The sequence below is a fragment of the Haliaeetus albicilla genome, chromosome 23 (assembly GCF_947461875.1).
Source record: "Haliaeetus albicilla chromosome 23, bHalAlb1.1, whole genome shotgun sequence".
NCBI lineage: Eukaryota > Metazoa > Chordata > Aves > Accipitriformes > Accipitridae > Haliaeetus > Haliaeetus albicilla.
Genome location: NC_091505.1, coordinates 3,597,009 through 3,619,689, shown reverse-complemented (window position 1 = coordinate 3,619,689; position 22,681 = coordinate 3,597,009). Strand labels below are relative to the sequence as shown.

General features: G+C 41.1%; 3 protein-coding genes and 1 non-coding gene across 7 annotated transcripts in view; 2 read left to right on the top strand and 2 right to left on the bottom strand.

The window, feature by feature from the left end:
- The window catches only part of ATP7A (ATPase copper transporting alpha), a 31,130-nt gene extending 26,686 nt beyond the window's left edge, over positions 1–4,444 (bottom strand). The window contains exon 1 of one of the 4 annotated variants that reach the window (XM_069810929.1): positions 4,301–4,444. The gene's annotated coding sequence lies outside the window, so the exon portion shown is untranslated. Of the gene's footprint in view, positions 1–142; positions 330–3,451; positions 3,578–3,845; positions 4,244–4,300 lie in introns of those variants that run through there. The other 3 variants (XM_069810934.1, XM_069810930.1, XM_069810931.1) reach the window with 3 other exon arrangements.
- An 871-nt stretch (positions 4,445–5,315) lies between these two features.
- COX7B (cytochrome c oxidase subunit 7B) lies at positions 5,316–7,759 on the bottom strand. The gene is made up of 3 exons (XM_069810928.1): positions 7,604–7,759; positions 6,051–6,175; positions 5,316–5,515 (listed from the first exon to the last, which is right to left on the bottom strand). The coding sequence occupies exons 1-3, from the start codon at positions 7,638–7,640 to the stop codon at positions 5,441–5,443; spliced, it is 237 nt and encodes a 78-aa protein (XP_069667029.1). The 5' UTR covers positions 7,641–7,759; the 3' UTR covers positions 5,316–5,440.
- A 213-nt stretch (positions 7,760–7,972) lies between these two features.
- Positions 7,973–8,088, top strand: TRNAL-CAA (transfer RNA leucine (anticodon CAA)). Its single transcript has 2 exons — positions 7,973–8,010; positions 8,043–8,088. It is a non-coding gene; the product is annotated as a tRNA-Leu (tRNA).
- An 823-nt stretch (positions 8,089–8,911) lies between these two features.
- Positions 8,912–21,817, top strand: MAGT1 (magnesium transporter 1). The gene is made up of 10 exons (XM_069810927.1): positions 8,912–9,055; positions 10,293–10,462; positions 11,312–11,429; positions 12,747–12,887; positions 13,403–13,543; positions 13,864–13,953; positions 16,435–16,498; positions 18,538–18,612; positions 19,076–19,166; positions 20,302–21,817. The coding sequence occupies exons 1-10, from the start codon at positions 8,942–8,944 to the stop codon at positions 20,315–20,317; spliced, it is 1,020 nt and encodes a 339-aa protein (XP_069667028.1). The 5' UTR covers positions 8,912–8,941; the 3' UTR covers positions 20,318–21,817.
- Positions 21,818–22,681: the final 864 nt, after the last annotated feature.

Genomic DNA, 22,681 nt, shown 5'->3' with positions numbered 1-22,681 from the left:
GCTCCTGATGCTTTAAAGAGATCTTGTTCTCAGAAGAAAGTATAGGGTTAATACACAGCAACTCTAAGTAGACACACATCCTTTTTCCTGCCCTTACAAAATGCCTAGGACAACTTAAATTTAAAAGCTAATATCTGCTTACACCTGAGACAGTATTCTACCTTGTTATATTCCATTTCACTTCCAACGCTCTGCCTCCCTTACAAGTGCTTCCTGGTAGAAATCCTCTGACTGAAACTTATAATAAATATTTTTGTCGTAATTTCCTCCTTCTGACAACAGAAGAAAAATTCATGACTAAGCAGCCTGAAAAATGTTTGCTACACAAATAAATTATGACTAGATGCACACAAGAGGCATACAAATATTGACAATTTAATCCTAGTTCTCCTTATATGTGTTAATACTTTACCAAGTTCACATGCAAATGGATGCAGAAGTAAAAAGATCTGCATGAGGCTGTGTAGCAATCTGTGTACACTACAGCAATGGCTTGTACTTGAACACCCTGTTTCCTCACTCTTGCCATCCATCACTATGTATCTGTTTGGTTTACCCCTCCATTTTTTATAATTTTTATATATATATATACATACACACATATATATAACAATGCATATGTACACACGTGTCTCATATATGCATTAGCTCATAAGAGAACCTCACTGTACAAGGGACAGTTATGGTTCTGGCAGGATGTAGCTGAAACAATAAGCAAATCTAAAACTTCTGGAACATCTAAAAAGCTTTCTAGTTGGCAACATATATTTGATAAGCTGACACTGAAGATCTTAATTATTACCACTGACTGCAAGGCAAATTCAAAGTTATCATGGACGTACTCTTTTAAGTGAGATGCTAAGTTATGGATCACACACTGTTTTAGAGAAGAGTAATGGTTTTATTCTTAACCAATGCATTGCTCAATCTATAAAACACCTTCATCATCAATTAGTAAAGAATTTTAGGATTTGACGATGCAAACAAATGGCAGCCGCCTCCCCCCCCGCCCCCTTTAATCTAACAGCAATGTATTTAGAATACAAGAAACCAAGACGCTTTAAATCAACTACTGCTGTTTTGGAATATCATCTAACATGGCTTCATCTTATGAAGAACTTTGGCTTTGAATAAACTTTGTAAAAGCTTTCTGTATTCTCTACTATACTATTTACTGCTTAATAACTTTAGAAACTCCCATTTTCTATTCTCTTTCATTACTTTCCCCCGTGTTTTGCAGTACACAAGGCAGTAGTATTTCCTTGTTTGTATATTAACGCCATCAATGAAGCAGCAGAGCCCTAGAAATAATCTGGCTCTGCGATAGTGCAGAACTGAACATGGTAGGCTACATGTGGAAGAGCAAGGCTCAGTGACAGAACAGGAGGCTAACAAAGGATAATTAAAACCAAAACAATATTTGGAAATAAATGTTAAGTCCTTGTATGTTTTTTTCAGTACAGTTTTAGGTTTAACACTTGGGTTGCCTGTGTGCAAGTTAAAATCCAAACATTTTGTTTTCTTGAAGAAAGTCAACTCGTGTTTCTATTAAGTAAATGAAGCAACAGAAAGAGAAATAATTCCTACTTCCAACTGCAATTTCTTCCTATGGAAAGGAAAATTAAACAGTGATCAAGCACAAGGCGACTGAGAAACTCAGGTTCATCTCTCAACTTTTTTTTTTTTTTAAAAATGTGCTAACAGCAGTCTTCACATGTAAAATACACCGATAAAAACCCAGGCTCTCACTTTACCCCACAAAAAAAACCCCCAACACTTTAGTGCTTCTAGTATCTGAGCTAACCCAGGCATCACAGTTTAACAAAGCACTGTGCACCACAGAGACGCTTTGCTCCTGTTCTAGGATCAGTAAGGATACATAACTGAGAAGCACACAATGTTTCTGGCTAAGTGTACAACTTCAGTTTTCACCAAAGTTTTCTATACATAATTACCTTGAATTTAGAGCTGCTGAAACTAAAAGTGGTCAAAGCTAGGCAAAAATCACACAAACACCAGAAACAGAATCTGTCATGTTTAACTACAGCCTTTGGACTTCATTAAATTTCTAAATGGCTGAGTCCTACTTTATAGCTTGCTTTAAATTACTAATTACATTAAATGGAAAAAAGGTACCTGTCCTAAAAGTCTGCAAAGACCTATGCAAAAGATCAAAGGACAGCATGAAAGGAAGAAGCTGTATCATCTCATCCTTGGGCTTACAGAAGCGCTGGAGAATGGGTTACAGGAGATCTGGTCCAATACGGAAGAACAAGGTTTTATTACGTTCATTGGCAAAGAGATACATTTGAAAGCATGACTAGATATATGAGGCTTAATCATTGAGGGAGAAACTGCACATCTATAATAAATATCTGTTGCAGCTACGTGATACTCTAGGTTGTAATTCATGTTGCTCAAGACTTTTGACAAGTCTTGCTTGGTCAGCAGACTATGGAAATTGCTCTGAGGAACTTTCTTTCCATACAAGCTGGATGAAAAAAACAGTGCACATGGAAAACGTTCTACTTCACTTCTAACAACAGTTTTATAATACTTGAGACAAATTCTTAGCAAATCCTTTTACTTGTGTCCTTCCACTACCTCTTCAAGTCAAATTTTTGGAAAACAACAACGTTCCCCTGGAAGAATCACAGCAAATATTAGGAACAGAATACAATTTATAAACCCTTGTTATATGAGCATACCATCGCCAACTGGGGCTCCTCATTTTTGAGCTTAGTCTCAAAATGCAAGGCTGAACAATGTGGAATGCATTATACAAATGAAAACAAGAAGAACAGTAAACGACACATAACGCTAGCTTTTACTTTCCTGGTTTGCCACCTGGGAAGGAAAAAAGCTTCAGGTCTTTTCTCTACAATAAAATACAGAATAACTATTAATTTCTAATCAAATTGTGTTTGTGCTCACACAGTGCATCGTAATACACGTGACTAACTTCCACATTACCAAACAGAAAAAAAGATTTCTTGGTCTATTAACATCCACAAATACAATTCAGCAAGCATTTAAGTACAGAAATGCAATCTTTGGTGACTGCATAAAAGATTTTAAGGAACTTTACACTAACAATAATTAAGTGCAATTTCCAGAACATGGATATAGAGAGGCAATAGTTAAGCCAGGTTTGCTCTTACTCGTTTTCCCGAGATTTCACCCCAAAGCATCGTAAACAAGTATTTTCCCTCTTCCAGAATATTTACGCTATGTTTTCAATGAAAACATTGGAAAAACGTACTTGTGCACAGAGTGCTGCTATCACAAGGCAAAACCCTAAGTAAGATGTTTCAGAGGTACAAGTTAAGCAGCTCGGATTTGAAAAAAACGACCTTGGAGAAAAGGCTCAGCGACTTGTGTATGCAAATTCACTCTAAGTCTTTCTGGGAAGATCGTACTTTTTCAAGTCCATGAGCGAGCGTACACTTACTGTCTACCAAGGAGCAACGAGATCTCAAACGTGGATGTCCACTGATAAGAACAACCTATTTTCCAGTTTCCTTTTGAAACCACAGGAGTGTTGATGCGACTCCCTACCATCAGTGTTTGCCTAGCACTGGAAAAAAAAAAAAAAGGCAGGAGCAGTTCGCAGAGAGGGAAGCGGTTGAGCAGGAAACGCCGTTTTGGATCCAGAGCCGTGTTTTCGACCCGGAGCCCTCGTTAGGTCGGTCTGTTTCCGACCAGCCGAGTCACCCCCCGTACCCACCCGCTGCTCGCGCCCCCAGAGCCCACGCCAGCTCCCCCGGGAGGAGCTACCCGGCGGGCTTTGCCTCAGAGCCGGCGCACACCTCGCCACACGTCCTCGTCCCTCCGCAGCGGCAGACCTCCGCAGCGGACCGCCCGGAGGGGCCGGAGAAGACCCGCCGCCGAGCACGAAGCCGCTACTTTCGGGCTCGGACCCTCCCCGGCGGCGGAGGGTGGCTGAGGGACGGCCCGCTCCCGCGCTGCGCCTCAGGCAGGGGCGCGGCGGGACCTCCCCTCCCCCCCCCCGAGGGGACACGTAGCCCAGCCCGGCGCCGCGTCCCACCGCAGCCGCCTTCACGCCTCCCGCGGGAGACGCCCGGGGAGCCCTCCCCCGCCAGCCCGGGACGCCGTGGCAACGGCTCGCCCGGCGCTGGGCAGAGGGAACCGGGACAGCCCCGAAGGAACTGCGTATCGGCTACCGTCGGACCCCGCGATCGAGAGGGAGCCACCCCCCACCGTCCAACCCGGAGCGGGGGAACGGCAAAACCCCGTGCCGTGCCGGAGCAGCCCCGCCGGAGCCCGGCCCCGCACTCACCGGAGGCTCCGGGCGGCGCGGACTGCCCGCCCCGGGATCGCGCCTGGCACTTTGCCCCATACCGCGGCCCGGCCCCGCCGGCAGCGCCGCGTCACGTGACCAGAGGGCGCCCGTTTCCTCCCGCCCACTCACGTGACGTGACCGCGGCCGGCCGGACGGGGGGGCGCCGCAGGACACGTGACGGCGGAGGAGCGGCGGTCGTTATCGGTACCGATCCTTTAGCGCCGCATCGCGACAGAGCCCCCCCCCCCCCCGGCCGAAACGCGTTATCGGACGGGAGGGGGAAGGCGCCCGGCGTCGGAAGGGATCCCTCCAGTCCGGGCCGGGGCCGCACCGGCTGCTCCACCGAGCGTTTTCTCCTGGGCCCCGGGAGAAGCGGCGGTCTGGGACCTCCAATCTCCGAGGAGAGTAAAGGCAGCCACTTCATACATCTCGGCCGTATCAAAAAGCAGGCTTATTTGTGGTTTTCAGGGATTCGAACTGACTGGGAGGTTTACAGCGTCTGCCTATATTCCTGATCTATTTCCTAACAGATTTTGATTATGCAAGAATTCATTAGAGAATTCATTAGAGAAGTCACATTTCTCTCGGCATCAGTGACGAGCAGTGCTGGGATACTGCCTACTACCATCGAGCGTCTCCCACTCAAAAACTAACTTATGTTCTTCACAACTCTCGGAGAGAAGCAGCTTATTTGCAGAGTGATTCCAGACATAAAAGTACTTCTGCGGAAAAAAAAAAAAAAGGGATCTCAACTTCATCAGTAGATGGGCAGCAGAAGCCAGAGGTAAAGCGACGTGAACTCTGCAGTAGGAATGCACGTGAGGTTCATTTAAGCACACACAGCTGGCTAAATGGACAACTATACAATGTTTTGGATTTATCCTTTATCCACTAGTGACCTTTACAGGAACAAATGGGACTGCCTAAAACATGATTTAATTATTTTGAGTTTTTACACTGTTTCTCATACTTCAGCAGACGTGGAGCATAGAGGAAACCTAGAAGAACCAGACAGGTTTCTAGGTATGTTTATTAGACCAGGAATGCCACTGTACAAGTGGTAATCAGGGAACAAATGCCATTACACCATCATTTTTTCAGTGAAAGTTTAGATCAGTTCATTATAAGCAAAGGCTGTTACTCCCTCCATTCTTTTGGAGTGACTCTGCCAACAGGTGACAAGCCCCACTCAATTCCAGCTTGTGTAAACACCTGTAGGAGGATAAAAATAAAGATGATTAACTCTGAAATCAAAGAAACCTTCTGATAGAGGGCTATTTCTGTTGTTTTCAGTGTAGATTTTTTGTATTAGAACATGACATTCGTCTTATAATAAAGCAAGTGGAACATACTGAGTAATATTTAAATACTTCAGTTGTCTATTTCAAAGTATTTAGAACAAACAATCTGGAATGTAAAACCCGATCACAATACTGTAATTTTAATCTATAAGTTTTTCTGCTGAAAGCTCTACCTGTATAGCTTAGAAATCCCAAGTAAAATACAGAACACTTGTGTTTCTACTCATTTTAAAATCAAGCAATAGACTGAATTTGTGTAACAACTCAAAATCAAAATACGAGCTAACACAACTTTCATTTCCATCGCATTACTATCCACTTATATAAAATGCTTCTAAATTCTGACCACCTAAGTCACTTCAAAGAAGTAAGCCCTTGTGAAACTTAACAGCTTGCAAGTTTACAGCTATAGTCACAACAGAGCGGTGAAAAAAAGGACAACTTACGTATCCCCAGACAGCAGTAAAAACTGCAGCTCCACCAAGGAGTACCAGGTTTCCATATTTATCATGGAAGTTAGGCTCATATTTGCGATGAGCTTGTCTTACTGCAGTATGCTGAATGCCACGAGCTAATGAATGTTAAAGAGAAGTAAAAGTACAGAAATCAACTGAAATACACATTCAAACCATTCACAATCCTCATCTCCCACCAACAGAGGCAAGTGTAAGCATTAAAAGACTTGAAGAAAAGCTGAAAAAAAAATATCAATCTTTTGGAGTTAGAGCTTTGGAATGATTCCAAAGCACAGGATATGCTGAATGTCTTGCATTTTGTTTCAGCTCTCCCAATTTCTCTCTAGAAAGTTATTCCTGAAGTCTAATTCCAGTAAGAAAATCCTCTAAGTTACCCTTTTCATTAGTATGCTTTCTTTGGGCCCTCAGTGTGGAAGTTCCAAGTTCTATTTCTCTAATAAAATAATTTTTTTAGTACTTAAGTTTCAGATTTCTATTTGTAAGTATCTACATTGTCAGTATGTGTACCTAATATAAGCATTTTCACGGTGAAGCTCACCACCAAATTAAGCCATTGAAGACAGTGGATATGGGTAACACCTTTCTCATTCCTTCAAGATTTTTGAAGGGAAGGGAGGGAGGCGAAGAAGGAAGTGGAAATAACTGTGGGCCTTCACATGAGGTAAATAATAGAGAATGAAATACAGGAGGATATCTTCAGATGACAGAATGTACGATGTGCATTACAACTGTACACTATAAAAGCTATGCTTATTAAGAAGACAGAATGAAGAATCAAACCATTGGCTTCAAAACACTGAGATTTTTTTAGTAGTTGGGTATAAAGCATTTGATGAAACAGTGATCCGTGCATAAAGATAGACATTACAAAATACAATCTTTTAGTTTCAGGTCAGTGGTTCCCATTTACCCAAACATGACTAGAGAAAACGATGGCAATACCCATAATGCTACTATGTCTCTAGCATGGTCTGTGAGGCTGCACAAGTTAGTGTTTGGGGTTTTTTTAAACAGAAAGAAGAAGCTTGAGTATCTCCAGAGAGAAACACTGCTAAGCACGTTTATTTTAGGTGCATGCACCTCGGTCTAAGCACATCAACAACCAGGACCGGATTTGAGAGGACCAGGTTAAGCACTGGGGAGTCTATCACTGAAGAGATAACCTTACCCTTGAGTTTAAGGGCTGGTCATTGACTACACCTTGCCACCTCAGGTTACAAGACCTAACGTGCCTTTAGTTACTATCAAGGAGGAAAACCACTGAGGAAGGGAACCCAAGGTCAGCTCAAGTAAAAGCAACTAGGAGGTAAGAAACAGAAAGAAAGAAGAAGAGCAGCAGATGAAGGACGACGAGAGAGCCGCCCCTCAGCTGCCCTCACGACCCTCCTCCGGGAACGAAGCGAGCCCAGAGTTGAGGGACAATCCTCACAGGGACGGCAAGAAACCGGGAAGAGACCCCCTGACGAAACCGCCTACTCCCAAGAAACACCCCCAGCACTCCAGAGAGCCTCTTCGTTGCTTACCGGCGAGGTTCAGAGCAGCCCTAGCCACAGGGAACATGCTGACAAGCGGAGTACGACCCTTCCCCCGGCGGGATGCTGCTACCCTTGGCGAGCGGTGAAAAACAAAATGGCCGCGCCGGAAACGGCCGGTGCGCCGCGGCGCTGAGCGGAGCCGTGTGGGTAATGTAGGCGCGCAGCGGCGGAGGGACGGCGCCTCCTCGCTGCGGTTGAGCGAGAGCGGCGGGAAGCTCCGTAGCCGGGAGAGAGGGGGAGAGAAGGGCTCCTCTCCGGCTCACGGGCTCGGAAGCGCTCCCCGCGAACGGCCGGGGAAGGCGGCCGCGGCCGTGAGGAAGGCGGTAAGAACCTCCCGGCGGAGGCTGCAGTCGCAGTGTCAGGATGGCCGAGTGGTCTAAGGCGCCAGACTCAAGGCGCTCCGCGCCTTCCCGTGGCGGGTTGGGTATTCTGGTCTCCGTATGGAGGCGTGGGTTCGAATCCCACTTCTGACACCACTTTTTTCCTCCCCCCCCCCCCCCCCACTTTCTGTGCGAATTTAAAATCATTAAAAGGTCGCTGCTAAAGCCAGAGATTTGAGTGCAAATAGAAACTGCAGCGAGGCCCGCGGTGCCAGAGATAATTTCCGTAGTGTGCACGTCCTCGAATAGAGAAATAATAAAAAAAAAAAAACCGAAGCATGAATAAACCCACGTTTTTCTGTGGCGATGACTCTCAAGAGCCCGTAACCCGTTACACCCCGGCTGAGGATTTCCCGAGGGCGTTTACGATTTTAACAATCTTTATAACACACGACCCAGCAATATACGTGCGCGTATAAAATCAAGCAAGCGCACGCCTTTGGGGAGCTACCGATGAAGCTCCTTGGAGTTTTATTCTAGATTCCCATTTTGGTTTCTTAAGCGCTTACCGACGTGAGGCCAGGCCCCTCGCCGTGGTTCCCCCCCCCCCCCCCCGGGACCCCGAGCACACTGCGGCCGTGCAGCATTTTGCAACGTTTAAAGAGCCGCAGGCGCTGAGGAAAGCCCGGGTGTATCCTCAAGGTGAGGGGCTGCCGCAGCTTCAAGGCGGGCACCGACGAGGGTCCCCCCCACAGCCGCCGGCGCTGCCGCCATGTCCCGGGGGTTCCCGGCCCGCCTCAGCGCGGCACGGCCCGCCCTCCCTCAGGGCTCCGCCAATCGAGCGGCTCCAGCTCGCCTCGCTCCTATGGGCTAGCGGCAGCCCGTGCCGGAGACAGGTTGAACGAATCAGAGGCCGGCGGCGAGTCGCGGGGGGGGTGGGGCCGGCGCCGCCGCCAATAGGAAGTGCCCGGGCGGGGCGGCGCTGCCGGTGGGTCGGCGCCCGCCAATGGGCGTGAGGCGGCAGAGCGGGGCGGTCATGGCGGCGTTGCCGGTGTTGGCGTTGCTGTTGCTGCTGCTGGCCTGGGGCGGGCCGCCCGCCGCCGGGCAGAAGCGGAAGGAGGTGAGGCACCGCCGGGAGCCCCCCCCCGCCGCGCTGCCCCCGCCTGCGGTGCCGGCCACGGCAGGCCAGGGCTCGGCGGCGGCGGGTTCCGGCGGTGGCTGGCCTGCGCTGAGGTGGTACAGCGCCGGGGAGGCCGGGGCCGGGAGGCCGCGCACTGGGCGGCTCGTCCCCACGCCGGGTCGCCGGCGGGGCCTCCCCGGGCTGAGGGTCGGCCCTCCCCGGCGGCGGCGGCCGGGCTCTGAGGGGAAGCCCGCGGGCACGCCTGGGGGCCGCGCGGAGCGGTTGTCGGTTGAGGGTCGTACAGTTCTAATTAATTTTTCTTTCATTTTCGAGTGTGTCTGATTCCAGGTTCTAACGGTCTTGTAAAAAGCGCCGTGAGAGTGTTGTCTTCCGGCTGTGTGGGATTTGGAGGGCGGGTGGACTGGCTGTCTTTGGTTGTAATTACGAAGGTGTCACTTAGTTCCATAGGCTCGACTCCTAGCGTTTGAAAAGATTCCTCTGTATATACTTGTGTCCGTTGATAAGTCAAAGAAGAGTAGTTTATTGTTAACCCTAAAATATTTGTCTGGAGAAGGTTGTCAATAAGGAGTAGAGAATTAATTTATGATAAATGTAACATTTGGATTTTTTTTTTCCACTTATCTAATGCTCTTTGTACAATGTTATAGAATTGCTTGGCCCGTTTTTAAAGAAGAGCTTAGTGGAGGGTGCTCCCAAGTTCTCCAAATATGTACTGAGTCAAGTTTTTTCCAGCAACGCTGAAAACTAGATGTTGAGCTCGCTTCCATAGTGCTTCTATCTTTAGTATAGATTCTACTTCCACCAGGTTTTGAAATCTGAAACAGAGTGTGATGCTTAGCATCACATAAATACTGTGGAGTGGTTTGGGGCAGCATGTACATCTGAAAGAAATCTTACAATTAGTGACATGAGGAAGAACTAGTGAGCTAACAGTCTTCACCAGCATGTGTAATATGAAGTGCTTAAAGGCAAAGTGCTCAAAGCGTGTGTATTACTAAGTGGTAAAAGTAAATGAATAATACTAATATGACTGTCAAAAGGATCCGTGAATGCCTTCAAGAATCTTAATGAAGAATCACATCATGCGGTCAGTGTTCTTATGAAATACAGTGCAGTCGTTTGTTATGTCAAATCTAAAACCCTTCAAGATTGTACTGTGAGACTAGGAAAAAAAACACACAAAAACCCAACAGGGTTTCTCTGACTTTATTTTCAGATGGTGTTATCGGAAAAAGTGAACCAGCTGATGGAGTGGGCTAGTAAAAGATCGGTTATTCGAATGAATGGAGACAAATTTCGACGCCTTGTGAAGGCACCACCCAGAAATTACTCGGTGATTGTGATGTTCACTGCTCTTCAGCCTCACAGACAGTGTGTTGTGTGCAAGTATGGGCTTAATTTAGTCCTAAATTAGAACTTGAAAGTCATCATATGCTTTGTAGGAAATTAAGAATAGGATAAAACTTTCACGTATGTGGGAGGAATATGCTAGGGCACATTGTAGTAGGATTATCTTTGAAATTAAATGTGTGGAGATATGCGTGTGATATGTATGCGAGAAAACTACATAGTCCTTAATTATTTATCTCCCTCCTAAAATAATCGCTGCATTGCAGAAACAAGATTCATACAGATGGGCTTTTGGAGGAAGATAGGGTGAAAACTCAACTTACGTGGCATGAGCTGCTGAAGAAATATTTGTACAATTACTGCCGGCCATGCAGTCTAAAAGTTGCTGTTGCCAATCAACGTATTAATTATTTACAATTGTAATGTGCTGGATCCTTAACCATATTATGGCTTTCATGTATTAATCTGGAGGTGCCAGAGGTCTGTAAAGATGATTTTTATACCTAGTTAGTTGAAATTAATTGGTTTCCCATCCTCTGACATGGAAAAGAGGGTATACCTATACTTGTTTTGGTGCTCTGGACTAGCAAATCATGAGCTGCTGGGTTCCACTTCAAATTTCAATTTAGAAATTATCACTGCTTGTGTTCATGACCTCAACAAAACTTGTCCTTGCATTTAAAAAAATCAGTGGTGCTGGATGCTTCACTTGATTGTTAGATGAGCATCTGGCCTTAAATTTTTTCTTTAACACTAGAAAATTAATGCAGGGCTGTGTGGGATGCACCCATTAATGGGGTGGGTGGCTACAGCTCCCTCAGCTGTTTTATAACTTGTGTTCTGGACAAACATATGATACAGCATCTCACTTTGTGTGTTTTACAGGCAAGCTGATGAGGAATACCAGATCCTGGCAAACTCCTGGCGATATTCCAGTGCATTTACCAATAAGATTTTTTTTGCTATGGTAGATTTTGATGAAGGCTCAGATGTATTTCAGATGGTAATGTCTTTCTTTTTCTCCTCTAACGTTATTTTTAACTGGGGTTTTGGAGACTGAGGGCAAGAAGGTAAAGATGAATACAAAATTTAGTGTTACAATGATTAAAGAAATAATTGAAAAGTTAAAGGCTGCCACTCAGAAGAAATGAGAAGAGCAGAGGGCAGTAGCATATTGGCAGTAATATTAACAGAACTGAGAAATCAGGAATAGGCACAAGGAGTGAGCTGGCTTCTCTGACTGTTTTTTCTGAGTTTGTCTCCTATAATAACTTACACTGTAATTCTTAATGGAATTCTTTTATGATACACTAAGAGGCAAGATAGAAAGCACCAATGACGTTAGGAACAGCTATTACAGTTTTTAGATTACTAGAGGATGATAGATTAGACTTTCAGTATGGGTTAACTTCTTTTCAAGTACCCAGTCATTTTGCTCTTCTTTTAATGTGTAACCATATTTATTTTAAACATATGAGAACATTCCATGTACGCTTGCAATTGTAGATCACATTAATAGTTCATTATAGTTTTGCAAATCTTAACTTTTTTTTTAAGAGATACTTATCTCTCTTTAAAAGTTACACAATTCAGGGAATGATATTATATTAAATGGAAGTTTTTGGACTGGAGAAGTGGAAAGGGATGTCTTTTATTATTATTGTTAAGTTTTCCCATAGTGTTACATCAAAAATTCATTCATCAAGCTATGGCCTTTATAGATTATTCTATATATTCCTATTTTGCAGATTTCTCTCCCAAAAGTAGTATTTAGAGAAGAAACATTCAAAAAACCTGAAATGCTGTGGGAAAAACAGTGTTAGGAAAAGATAGAACTGCATTTTGTAAACAACTACTTCTATTTACCTATTATAATCTCCTCTGAACTTGTCTGAATCTTTTGAATCAGTAGTTATAGGTCTGAGTACTAACAAAGCAATGTCAATCACTTCAGAAAGCATGCTCAATTGTGTTAAAAAAAAAAAAGTGCCTACTAAGAAGTAACAATTTTTTTTAAGAAATCCAGAACAGCTAGTGACAGAACTAAAAAAATTTCATTTCTCAATATCAAAAGGAGAAAACAGCATCGAACACAAAAGGAAAATTGCAGGAGTATGTTGATTACTTTTATGAAATACAGAAATGCAAGATACTGTGTGCTGTCTTTTTTTTTAAGTTATTGTCAGTGAAATCTGTTTATTGAACAGTTACTTTTTCTGATTGATTTAGTGATGATGTTGCAAGATACAAATGGAATAGAATTGTGTTACTAAATAGAGCTTTCATGGTGCTGTATCTTCTCTGAATTTTCTAAACACAGCTAAACATGAATTCTGCTCCAACCTTCATTAACTTTCCTGCTAAAGGGAAGCCTAAACGGGGTGACACATATGAACTTCAGGTGCGTGGCTTTGCAGCTGAACAGCTTGCTCGTTGGGTGGCTGACAGAACTGATGTCAATGTAAGTATGTACAGACTTTCCCCATCACTACCTCTGCAGCACTCCCTTACTATGTAATTCCAGCTATGAAATATGTCGGTTGTGTTCTGTGGCTAACGATCTACTCTCGGATACTCTAAGTAGTTGTTGTCTACAAAATATAGCTTGGGCACATAACTACATCTTTAAGTTTCCTTATATTCTGTGTTCTAATATTTTGTGTAATTTTGCATTTGATAAGATGGTAAAACTCATCTCCTTCCTTCTGCCTTTTCTGTTCCTATGGAAGAAGAACAGTCTTTAAATTATTAGGTAGGGTAAATGTGTATAAAACTGAAGTTACAGTAATGGGGGAAGATGCATTATTTACTTCCCAAGTCAGATTTATTATACAGAAAATTTTTCTCTGTGTGTTGATATTTTTTTTTCCAGTCTAATATATTGTGGTTTTTGTTAGCAGGAGTGCGGATATAATGTATAATCCCAATAATGTATAATCCCGATGAGGGAAAACAATTTAAGTACCTTCTGTTTAGATTCGTGTGATAAGGCCACCAAACTATGCTGGACCGCTGATGTTAGGACTGCTGCTGGCTGTCATCGGAGGCCTCGTATATTTGCGTGGAAGCAATCTGGATTTTCTGTATAACAAAACTGGCTGGGCATTTGCTGCTTTGGTGAGTAATTGTAAGTCTTGTCTGCCTGTTGTCATGAGTTTTGTAGTAATTCAAGTCTTTAAAAGCTTTTGTATTTAAAGATGCTTAAACCTGGTAGAGGAAAATGAGGTGCACTTAATTTTATTTTTTGGTATTTTGATAATATTATTTGATCTTGGTCTTTTCAGCTCAGTTAATGCTTGATAAGATAATAAAAAGTAGGACAATACCTAGCCTAAGATTGTATTCCAAACCAGTATGTTTTGGTATGGAAATGAAAAAAAATTGCATAAAAAATAAAAATCCCTTATTAAATAGTGGTTTTTTTCTTCCCTTTTCAGTGTTTTGTGTTAGCAATGACATCAGGCCAGATGTGGAACCACATTAGAGGTCCACCCTATGCTCATAAGAATCCCCATACAGGACAAGTTGTAAGTCTTTTCTTCGTTTTCTTTTCTGCATTTCTATTGTATTTTTACAGAATAAGGCTGATACTAAAAGAGGCAAGTCAGAGTGCAAATTCTGTTTTTGGCTTCTTTCTTTGTTAGTCAGTGATGCTAACCTCTCCTGCAGTGAGCAATGCAAAATAGCTGTTGATTAGTTCAGAGAGGATATGTCTTCTCTTAAAGTACGCCTGTAAAAGAGGGGGTTTGTTTTGTGTGAAACAGAAGGAGCGTTAGAGCTCCAGTCATGACTTAGATTTTCTTCCAATTAGCTCTATGGTTTTCTTGGCTCAAATAGAAGAGGAAACTCTGTTTGCAAACTTTTACTTTACTACTGAGAAAACACAAAATACTAATCGTAATCCAAAGCAAAGTGCTCTGTTGTGTAATTGCTGTGTGATAACTTCAACCGTTACCTAGAATTCCATTTTGATAGGAAGGTTGTTCCTACAGTGTCTTGTTCAATGATTCATTAATTCTGGAAGAATGGTGGCATTAGTTCTGTGATGTTCAGAGAGTAAGGACAAACGTTACTCGGGGTTTTTTTTTAGGTGTATTGCTTTCTGTGCTCAGTAATAATCTTTTAAGAGACAGAATAAAAAATACAATTCTTAATCAGATAAGGAATATTAAGATTAATTTACTATCCAGCAGCATGTTCAGTTTCTTGTTAGAAACTGCTCAAAGTGCTTTCCGTGCAGTAAAGCATCAGACAGCAGTCATATGGATGGTACTCTGCTGGAAAAGGCACATACTGGTTCCAAAGTGTTGCCTTGGAGTTTTTGTTGTGTTAATACCTAGAGAGTTCAAGGTCATCTTGTGTGTGGAAACTTTTGATTATTCTAGTAATCACAGAAAGCTAAGAAGGTAATAAAAAAATGCTCTAGGGTTAAGAGGATAGCATACAGAGTAAGCAAGACTATTTGCTAACATATTATTTGGATGGGGGGGGCGGTCCCCCCCTTGCTTCAGAACCTAAGGTAAGCATTTCTTTCATCCCTCCTGTTGTTTTCCATCTTCAAAATCTAAAAATAAAAAAGATACATTTTGGAGGAAGCATAATGACAGTGCTTTTTTGCTTACGTTCTGGGGGTAGATTGTTTTAAATTACCTGATCTCTTCCATTTCTCTGACCTCCTATGGGTCTTTTAACCATTCCTATTTGTTTTCATGTTTACTTTTCAGTAGTTATTTACCTGTGACATTCACTTTCCTCTGTCTCGTACATATATTGTATCTCTAGCGATGAAGAGACATGATGGTTCTAAACTGCTAACAGTAAAATAAAGGTGTTATGTTGAGTCTTTACATGCTAAACAGTCCTATTGCTGATTCTGGCAATTTCATGTCTAACCTGTTTTTTTTTAGCTTATATAACCATCTAATGACTTCCATATAAAAACATCTTCCTTTGAGATTCTTGAGGTAAATTAATGTCTAGTGACCTTAGACTTATGAAACCTCATTCTTGGGAAAAATCAGTTTTAACATCACTTGAAATATACTGCTCTGTACATAATATAGAATGAGATACACTGTAAAAGCAGTCAGAATGTATTGAGAGCATTGCATTTCTTCAGGTGCTTATAGATCACATACTGGCTTTTCTCATGTATTTTACTCAGAAGGGAATTTATTTGGTGAAATGTCCTTTCATGCCTGGTTAGGTGGGTCAGGCCCTCTGTATTCTTCTATAAAAAGTGGATCTGCTTATCAAACTTTTTTTTCTCCTGCTTAGATATAACATCACAACCATAGTGCTGTAGAGCTTCCCATAAGGGATTAAAAAATGGTATTCTTTCACAAATTTCAAATTTTCTGTTAACCCAGTTGGTTAGTAAACTATTAATGTAAATAAAACTAAGCCAACTTACCGAGTGGAAGTTCTCGTATTTTACATGTTTTCTTGAAAACGCTTCCTTTTGTTTTTTCTGTTTACATCATTCCTAAGCCTTTTTGAGACTGAAGAAGAAAGCTTCAATGGTATTGGTAGTGATGTTCCTTTTCCTGGTATGCCATGAAAAATATTTCAAATGCTTGGTTCTGGAGCCAAGTGAGTAGGGTTCACATGCAGATTGAAGAGACTGTCCCTAAGAGGAGGAGCAATGTATGTAACCTAAGAATCTAAGTCAGGGAATGGATCAGACTTGGATCACAGTGAGTGCAGGAGGGCATAATTACAGTCTTCTGCCCTGCTGAACAGGGGATCTGGACCGTGAAAGTTGTAGTTGCACTTGAACTTAGTATAATCTGAATGGTACTTTGGGGCTGATTGTGCATGTTAATATAAGAAGGATTTTTGATGCTGACGCAGCTTCCCCCCAAAATCAATGGTCAACAAATGAAATTGTTTGTGCTCCAGCTTCTGAAAGAGACAGTGCAAAACCCAGTTCCAAGCTCTATAGCTGTTTTTTGTGTCAAAGTTGACTTCAGTCTTTTCTAAAATCAGTTACTCTTTGTCTCTTACAGAACTATATCCATGGAAGCAGCCAAGCCCAATTTGTGGCAGAAACACACATTGTTCTTCTGTTTAGTATCCTTCATACTGAGAAGCATGGGGTTGGTGATGATTTTTCTGCTGGCTTATGCTGCTGCCTTTTCTATGAGAGTACCTTGTCAAGGCTCATAACTGTCACCTAATACTGATGCAGAAGCTTGTAGAGCCTTTCTGTGTTGACAACTATGCTTTTCCTATGCCAGTGATCTTTAAGTTGAATAGAAAAATGTTTATTGCTTTCTCACCACCTTCTTCCTTGCTTAATGACTGAACTGAATACAGTGTTGGAAGATGTGGATCTCTGTGGAATCATCAGATTCTTCATGATAGCCCCTGTTCCTCTGTGCATGTCTCTTATCTTTTCAATCTCACTTAGTTCTTGCTTTGGTGTTGAATTCCTTCCTCTGTTACAGATCTTTCTTATTTCTTTGCTTACCTTCTTTACTTTTAATGTTACCACTTGTTCATGCTAAGGATTCAGGATTTTTCCATGCCACTATTATGCCGTCAAGAAAGGCAAGCGGAAACTTGCAGGTTGAGAGCTTTTGCCTTTCTTATTTGTATAAAAATGTTTCTTTGGAGTCGTAAGAATACTCTAAAATTCAATGTTCTTTTCTTTTCCCACATGGATGTTTTTGATGCATCATCTGTAACTTTAGTAATTTCTGACTCAAGCTTTTCTTCCTTGTCTTGTCACCTGCATCAGCCTGTGCATTCTTTTATCTTTTATACAGGATTTTTTATTTTATTTAATTTTATCTTTTTTTTCTTGCAGCTTCACAGTCCCAAGCTGTTTACATTTTATAGCACACAAGTATACAGAATAGCAGACTTACTACAGGCACATAACTTCAAAATTTCATTCAAAGTACCTGTCCTCTTCACTGCTTGATCATGATGAACAAGTCTCTTCTGTTGCAACAGCAGTGTTCTTTAACAGGGTGCCTTCTGCTCATTTTTCCCTTTTCTCTTTTTGTTTTATCTATTCAAAATCCCAATTTCAGCAAGTGATGCATTGGGTTTTTTGTAACAAAATAATATAAAGTAAGCAATTGATGTTTAAATATGCTGGTGTTAAAAGAACTTTACTCTCTTGCTGTGTATTCATTATCAAAGATTTTTTTTTTAAACTTAAAACATCCATTTGGAGGGGAACTTCTGGTCTTTTTCTAATTATTACTGTACTTCTGATGCACTCAGTCAAGTTCAACCTAGAAACTTTTTGTTGATGTTTATTTGTGTTGTTGCTGTCCATCACATTACGGACCCAATCTACCAGGCACCAGAGACATTAAAATCATAGAAGTTAGCAAGGTTTCTGTATGTTGAAGTCACTTTTCTCTTGTGCTGAAGGTAGACCACATGTGAAATGGAAAGATTTCCTAACGGTCCAGTTGCAGTCAATGATAAATATTTCTCATTTCAGGAGGATGATTGGGACTGAACATCTATAGTGAAATGGAATGAAATATTTGGAAATTCTGTCTTTTGTTCCACTGGATCCATTATTTTGCTTTGCTAGGATTCATTTTTTTGCAAATGTCAGGCCTTTTAAATTGTCTGTGCTTCCTTAATTTTACAAGCTTTAAGTCTTTTTTTCATTGAAGAATTAGAAAAGACTGAAATATTGCTACTTGAAAGATACCCTGTTAGATTAAATATTGCATGCATTTTATTCATTCTATTACCTGAGTAAAATGCAAGTTGAATTCCTTTGGGGATTTTCCAGTGGAGTAGAACAGTAGTAGGTGTGGACTGAGCTCTCTGGGAAGGCATGCTGTTTCTTTACAAGCTGATATAATACATGCATGTTTTTAATTTTGTGTCAACACCTACTATACCTTCCAGTTTATGTTTTAAAGTTTGTATTTATTTTCTCTTAAAAGTTGATGTTATGAATGCCTTTCAGTTGCCTTTTTCCCCCATAGTTGCTGGTTGGGCTGGGAAGTCTAGTTTTTCCAGTGAGTTTTAATGCCCCAGGTATGGTGTGGGAACTGCATTTATGAGCTTATGAATGAGTGTATTATATTGAGTCTATTGTATTTTGTTGATTTAGCCTTAAACAACATTCACAGATGGTGGTGTTACTTTAGGAATGGTACTCCTCCATGAAGCTGCTACTTCTGACATGGATGTGGGGAAAAGAAAAAGTGAGTACTAATACTTTTTTTTCCCAAGAGAGGGCATATTCAGTAAAGACTTTTGATACACTATTTAATAGATATGCTTTTGCACTGTGGGGTTTTGTACACTTGCCACCTCTAAGCAGAAGTGAATTGTTTGTTTTTTCGGCAGCATTTGGAGTTGCTTAGCAAACTGCAAGATAAATTCAAAGCCCTTTTGTGAGATGCAGGGATAAAAAGATGCTTTGCAGCATTTTGCTAGTAAGGGAGATAAGAAGGCACTTACTTTCTCTTGAAGAAATGGTATAAAATTGATTTACAGTAGGAATTTGAAAGAAAATGGGTAAATTTAGTTCTCAGTGACTCTAATAGAGGTCTCATCTGACCAAATCTGTAAATATTACAGAATGTTTTTGAAAACCCCAGTCACTGTGGTGTGTTCAGTGACAAGCTGTCACATGACCAGAATCTTATTCTGCATCTCTTGCAGTTATGTGTATTGCTGGTATTGGCTTGGTGGTGTTGTTCTTCAGCTGGTTGCTGTCTGTCTTCAGGTCTAAATACCACGGCTACCCATACAGGTACGTCTTTTTTGCTCCTTCAGTCATTGTTTTCCTGTGCATTGCAATACAGCTACACCAGTATAGACTTTTTTGAAGGAAGTGGGTAAACACAAATGAGGACTTTAAAAGACTAAGAGTGATACTAGAAGATTTTTTTTATTATTATTTTTTTTCTTTTACTTGGACTGCATGCTTATGAATGAATCTGTTCCTGCTGACTGGCATTTCCTTGTCTGGTAATATTATAAACCAGAACAGAGAAATAGGCAAAGAGCATATTTTCTGAAATCTAATTGCTTCTTAAAGAGTGGCAATATTGGTCAATATAATAACCAGAAATAACGGTATTTGGTGGATATCACAATTTTTCAGTTTGGCCAAAGGAAAGATTGTGGTACTCTCCTTTTCATGCCATTAGATATTATAAAATATTTCTATTTTCATAGTGATATCTCAGCCAGTTTATACTGAAAATAAGCGTGTCCTATTTTTCTACTTTTTCCTACATATTCATACATCTTGATTATTAATCTTTATTTATGAAAACAAGGAGGATGGCTGATGCTTTAAACCTGCATACATTTTGGGATTGCTTCTGTAAAGAGTCTAACACTATTGATTGACTGCTTAATACATATATATGATCAGTATAGGTATCTTATGTGTTTTTACTAGGTTTTAGGAATTTTGAAGGAATAAATACATGTCAAGGGACCAGCTCCTGACCATTTCAGTTTCTGCAAAGAGTTTAATTTGTCTGGAAGGCTAATCCCATAGGCAAATATTATCCCCTTTCTATGAGAAGTCAGTTCTTATTTTAAAATATCTAAATAATACTTGTTATTTCATAAAGACTTCTCAAGACTGGAAGAGAGCTGAACTTATTCCCTCTTTAATAACTGGTCAGCTTTGATTCTGGTCTATGCAATGGTCTTGCGTACTTCTGCTAACTTTGTTGTAGGTAAAATGTGGTTGTCTTGGCTTTTGAGTTACTAGAAGACTCGCTTTTACTCCACAGCTGCTTACGTCGTAGTTGCATCAGGCCCAGTTTCTCATTCTGATTTTCTCAGCATATATGAAAGCTAAGTGGAATGTTGCATACCTTTTGTCTCTTATAAAATTAATAAGAATGTTTGTTATTTTGTTCCTGCAGTTTCCTAATGAGTTAAAGGATTCCAGAATCTCTAACATCAGAAAGGTGGCGACTTTGAAATTGCGTGTAATGGAATGGAAGAGCTAAATACGTATGGTTCGTGCTACCTCTCTTTACACTGAATGAGATAGTTAAACACTGAACCAAAGACAACATGTAGTGCCTTAAATATAACAAGCAATTTGCTCTGAAGGACACAGAGTATTAAGATGCAATCTCTTTTTCATAAGCTTTATGTCTTCTTAAACAACTCTACTTCTAGTAAAATTCAGAAATTAACGCTTAGAGCTACATTTTCATAGACTAACTAGAAACAGTACTTTAAATTCAGTTGGATAATCTGTTTTCCATGTGTTTCTTTTTCCCTCAAATATTTATCACTTTATTTCCTGTTTGTGCATAGCAGGTGACAATAGCTTCTCTGTCATGCCTTTTCATGGTTGAGAAAACATCTTCTGGAAATCTTTTCTTTCAGTCTGTATGCAACCCTTGGAGCATACTCCAAATTCCAGTGTGGAATGTGCACATCCTGGAGTTGTATCTCATTTTTGAGAGGAGTCCTTAACTGCTGTATGATGCAAGAGGTTGTTTCACAGATGAAGGGAGAATTTTCAAAAGGTAGAACTGAGTTATTAATTCAGTTATTAATTAAAAACTTTCTTTGCCAAATGCTGAAACTGCAGCATTTAAGTTGTAAATGTTGGCTCAGAGCCAGAAAAAATATTCCTATACTGACCAACACTCACACTCTCAAAAATACAAACCAAAACTACAAAGGTAACTAGCTACCTGTAGCATGAATTAAAAGTTGCTAACTGGCTTTCCAGTTACTGCTCAGAACCCTGACAAACCAACAGGTATCAGATTTTTGGTCACTGTGTAAGTTCTTGCATTCTCCATTTATTTTTCTCTAAGTTTTTATCCTTGGGGAGAATATGGGAGTGGGCAGAGATATCTAATCTCAGGATAAATATTGTTACCCCAGGAAAGGTTTGTTAGCCTTACAGTTGAATGCATGTGCTTTTTGCTCTTTCCTTCTCTAATCTCACAAAGATTCTTTGCCTTAAGGATTCTTGAGTGGAAGATGTTGTGCCTCAGCCCAAACTGCTGTGTAGTTCAGCACCTGTACTACAGGAAATCTTTGCAGCCTGATTCAGTAACACTTCCTTTTGTAGGCCATGGTGGCCTTGGAGGTTACTAGTCAGAAGAAAATATGATGAGACTTTTGTCTCCTGCTTCTGCCTCTCCCCTGTCTCAAGGGGTTACAGAATTTGGATGCTTTAGATTGAATCTTGGAAAGGACTATATCATTCAGAGTAGAATGTTAATTCTTATGCAATTTTGCTAAATTAACACACATCTCAAGTGCCTTAACTTCACTAATTTAGTTGTTTGATGTTTCAACTTTTTGAGATGCATTTTTCTATGCCATACAGAACGACAAGCCTTAGTGGAATGGATAAATTGTGTGCCTGACTGGATTTTGGACAAGTTTCAATAAAATTTTTTAGTGTAATCCATGCTCCTGTGTCTTTTGAACTTTAACATAAACCAAACAAAACTCTTTTCTTCCACTATTGCTTCAATGTGTTAATAGAAGTGTCTGTATATAGTAAATAACCTGAGTATGGCTGAGTAGACTGGATTAGTAGCATATATGTATTTATGTGGGAAATTACAGCCCAAAATGTCAATACTAGAGATGTTCTCATGTAGCCAACTAATAGCATAAAGATTGCATGGTTTTCAGTTGTCTTTGACAGCTGTCCTGAGGTGAAAATCTTGGCTTCCTGGAGTCCTAGACAGATCAACTAATAGGATTTCTGGAGGTAGAATCTAGTTAGCCGTATAGATTTGCCTGGAACAACTCTGGACTGCTGTATCTATTGCTTATTTCCCTGCCCTGTTGGTACAATGCTTCCAATAAACTTCTAGGTTGGCTGTACTTTAGTCATTAGCAGTGCAGGTCAAAGTGGCTTACAATCTCATTCTCAAGTAGTAATGTTTTTTTCTTAAACTTTCAGACTCGTTTCTAATTTTTCTGATGGGGTGCATATTTTATTCTATCCCTCTAAAAAGCATCTAATCATATATTGACTAACTTTAAACAGTTGCACATCTCACTGGTGGATGGTGGAGACATGTTGGCCTTCCACTTTGGGTGGTATAGATGTTGAGGTTTGGATTATCTTGGTTTTCCGTGCTGACATATGAAATGAAAATAATGCTTACTTTTCCTGACAGTTTTTCTGCTCTCTAGGCTGAAACTGAAGTGCGTGGAGGAGGCAACAAGTGCGATAGTGGAGCAAAAGAAGATTGAGTGCTTGCAAGGACCTGTAGCAGATTTAGAGAGGATGCAGTTCTAGAAAGATTTGATTTG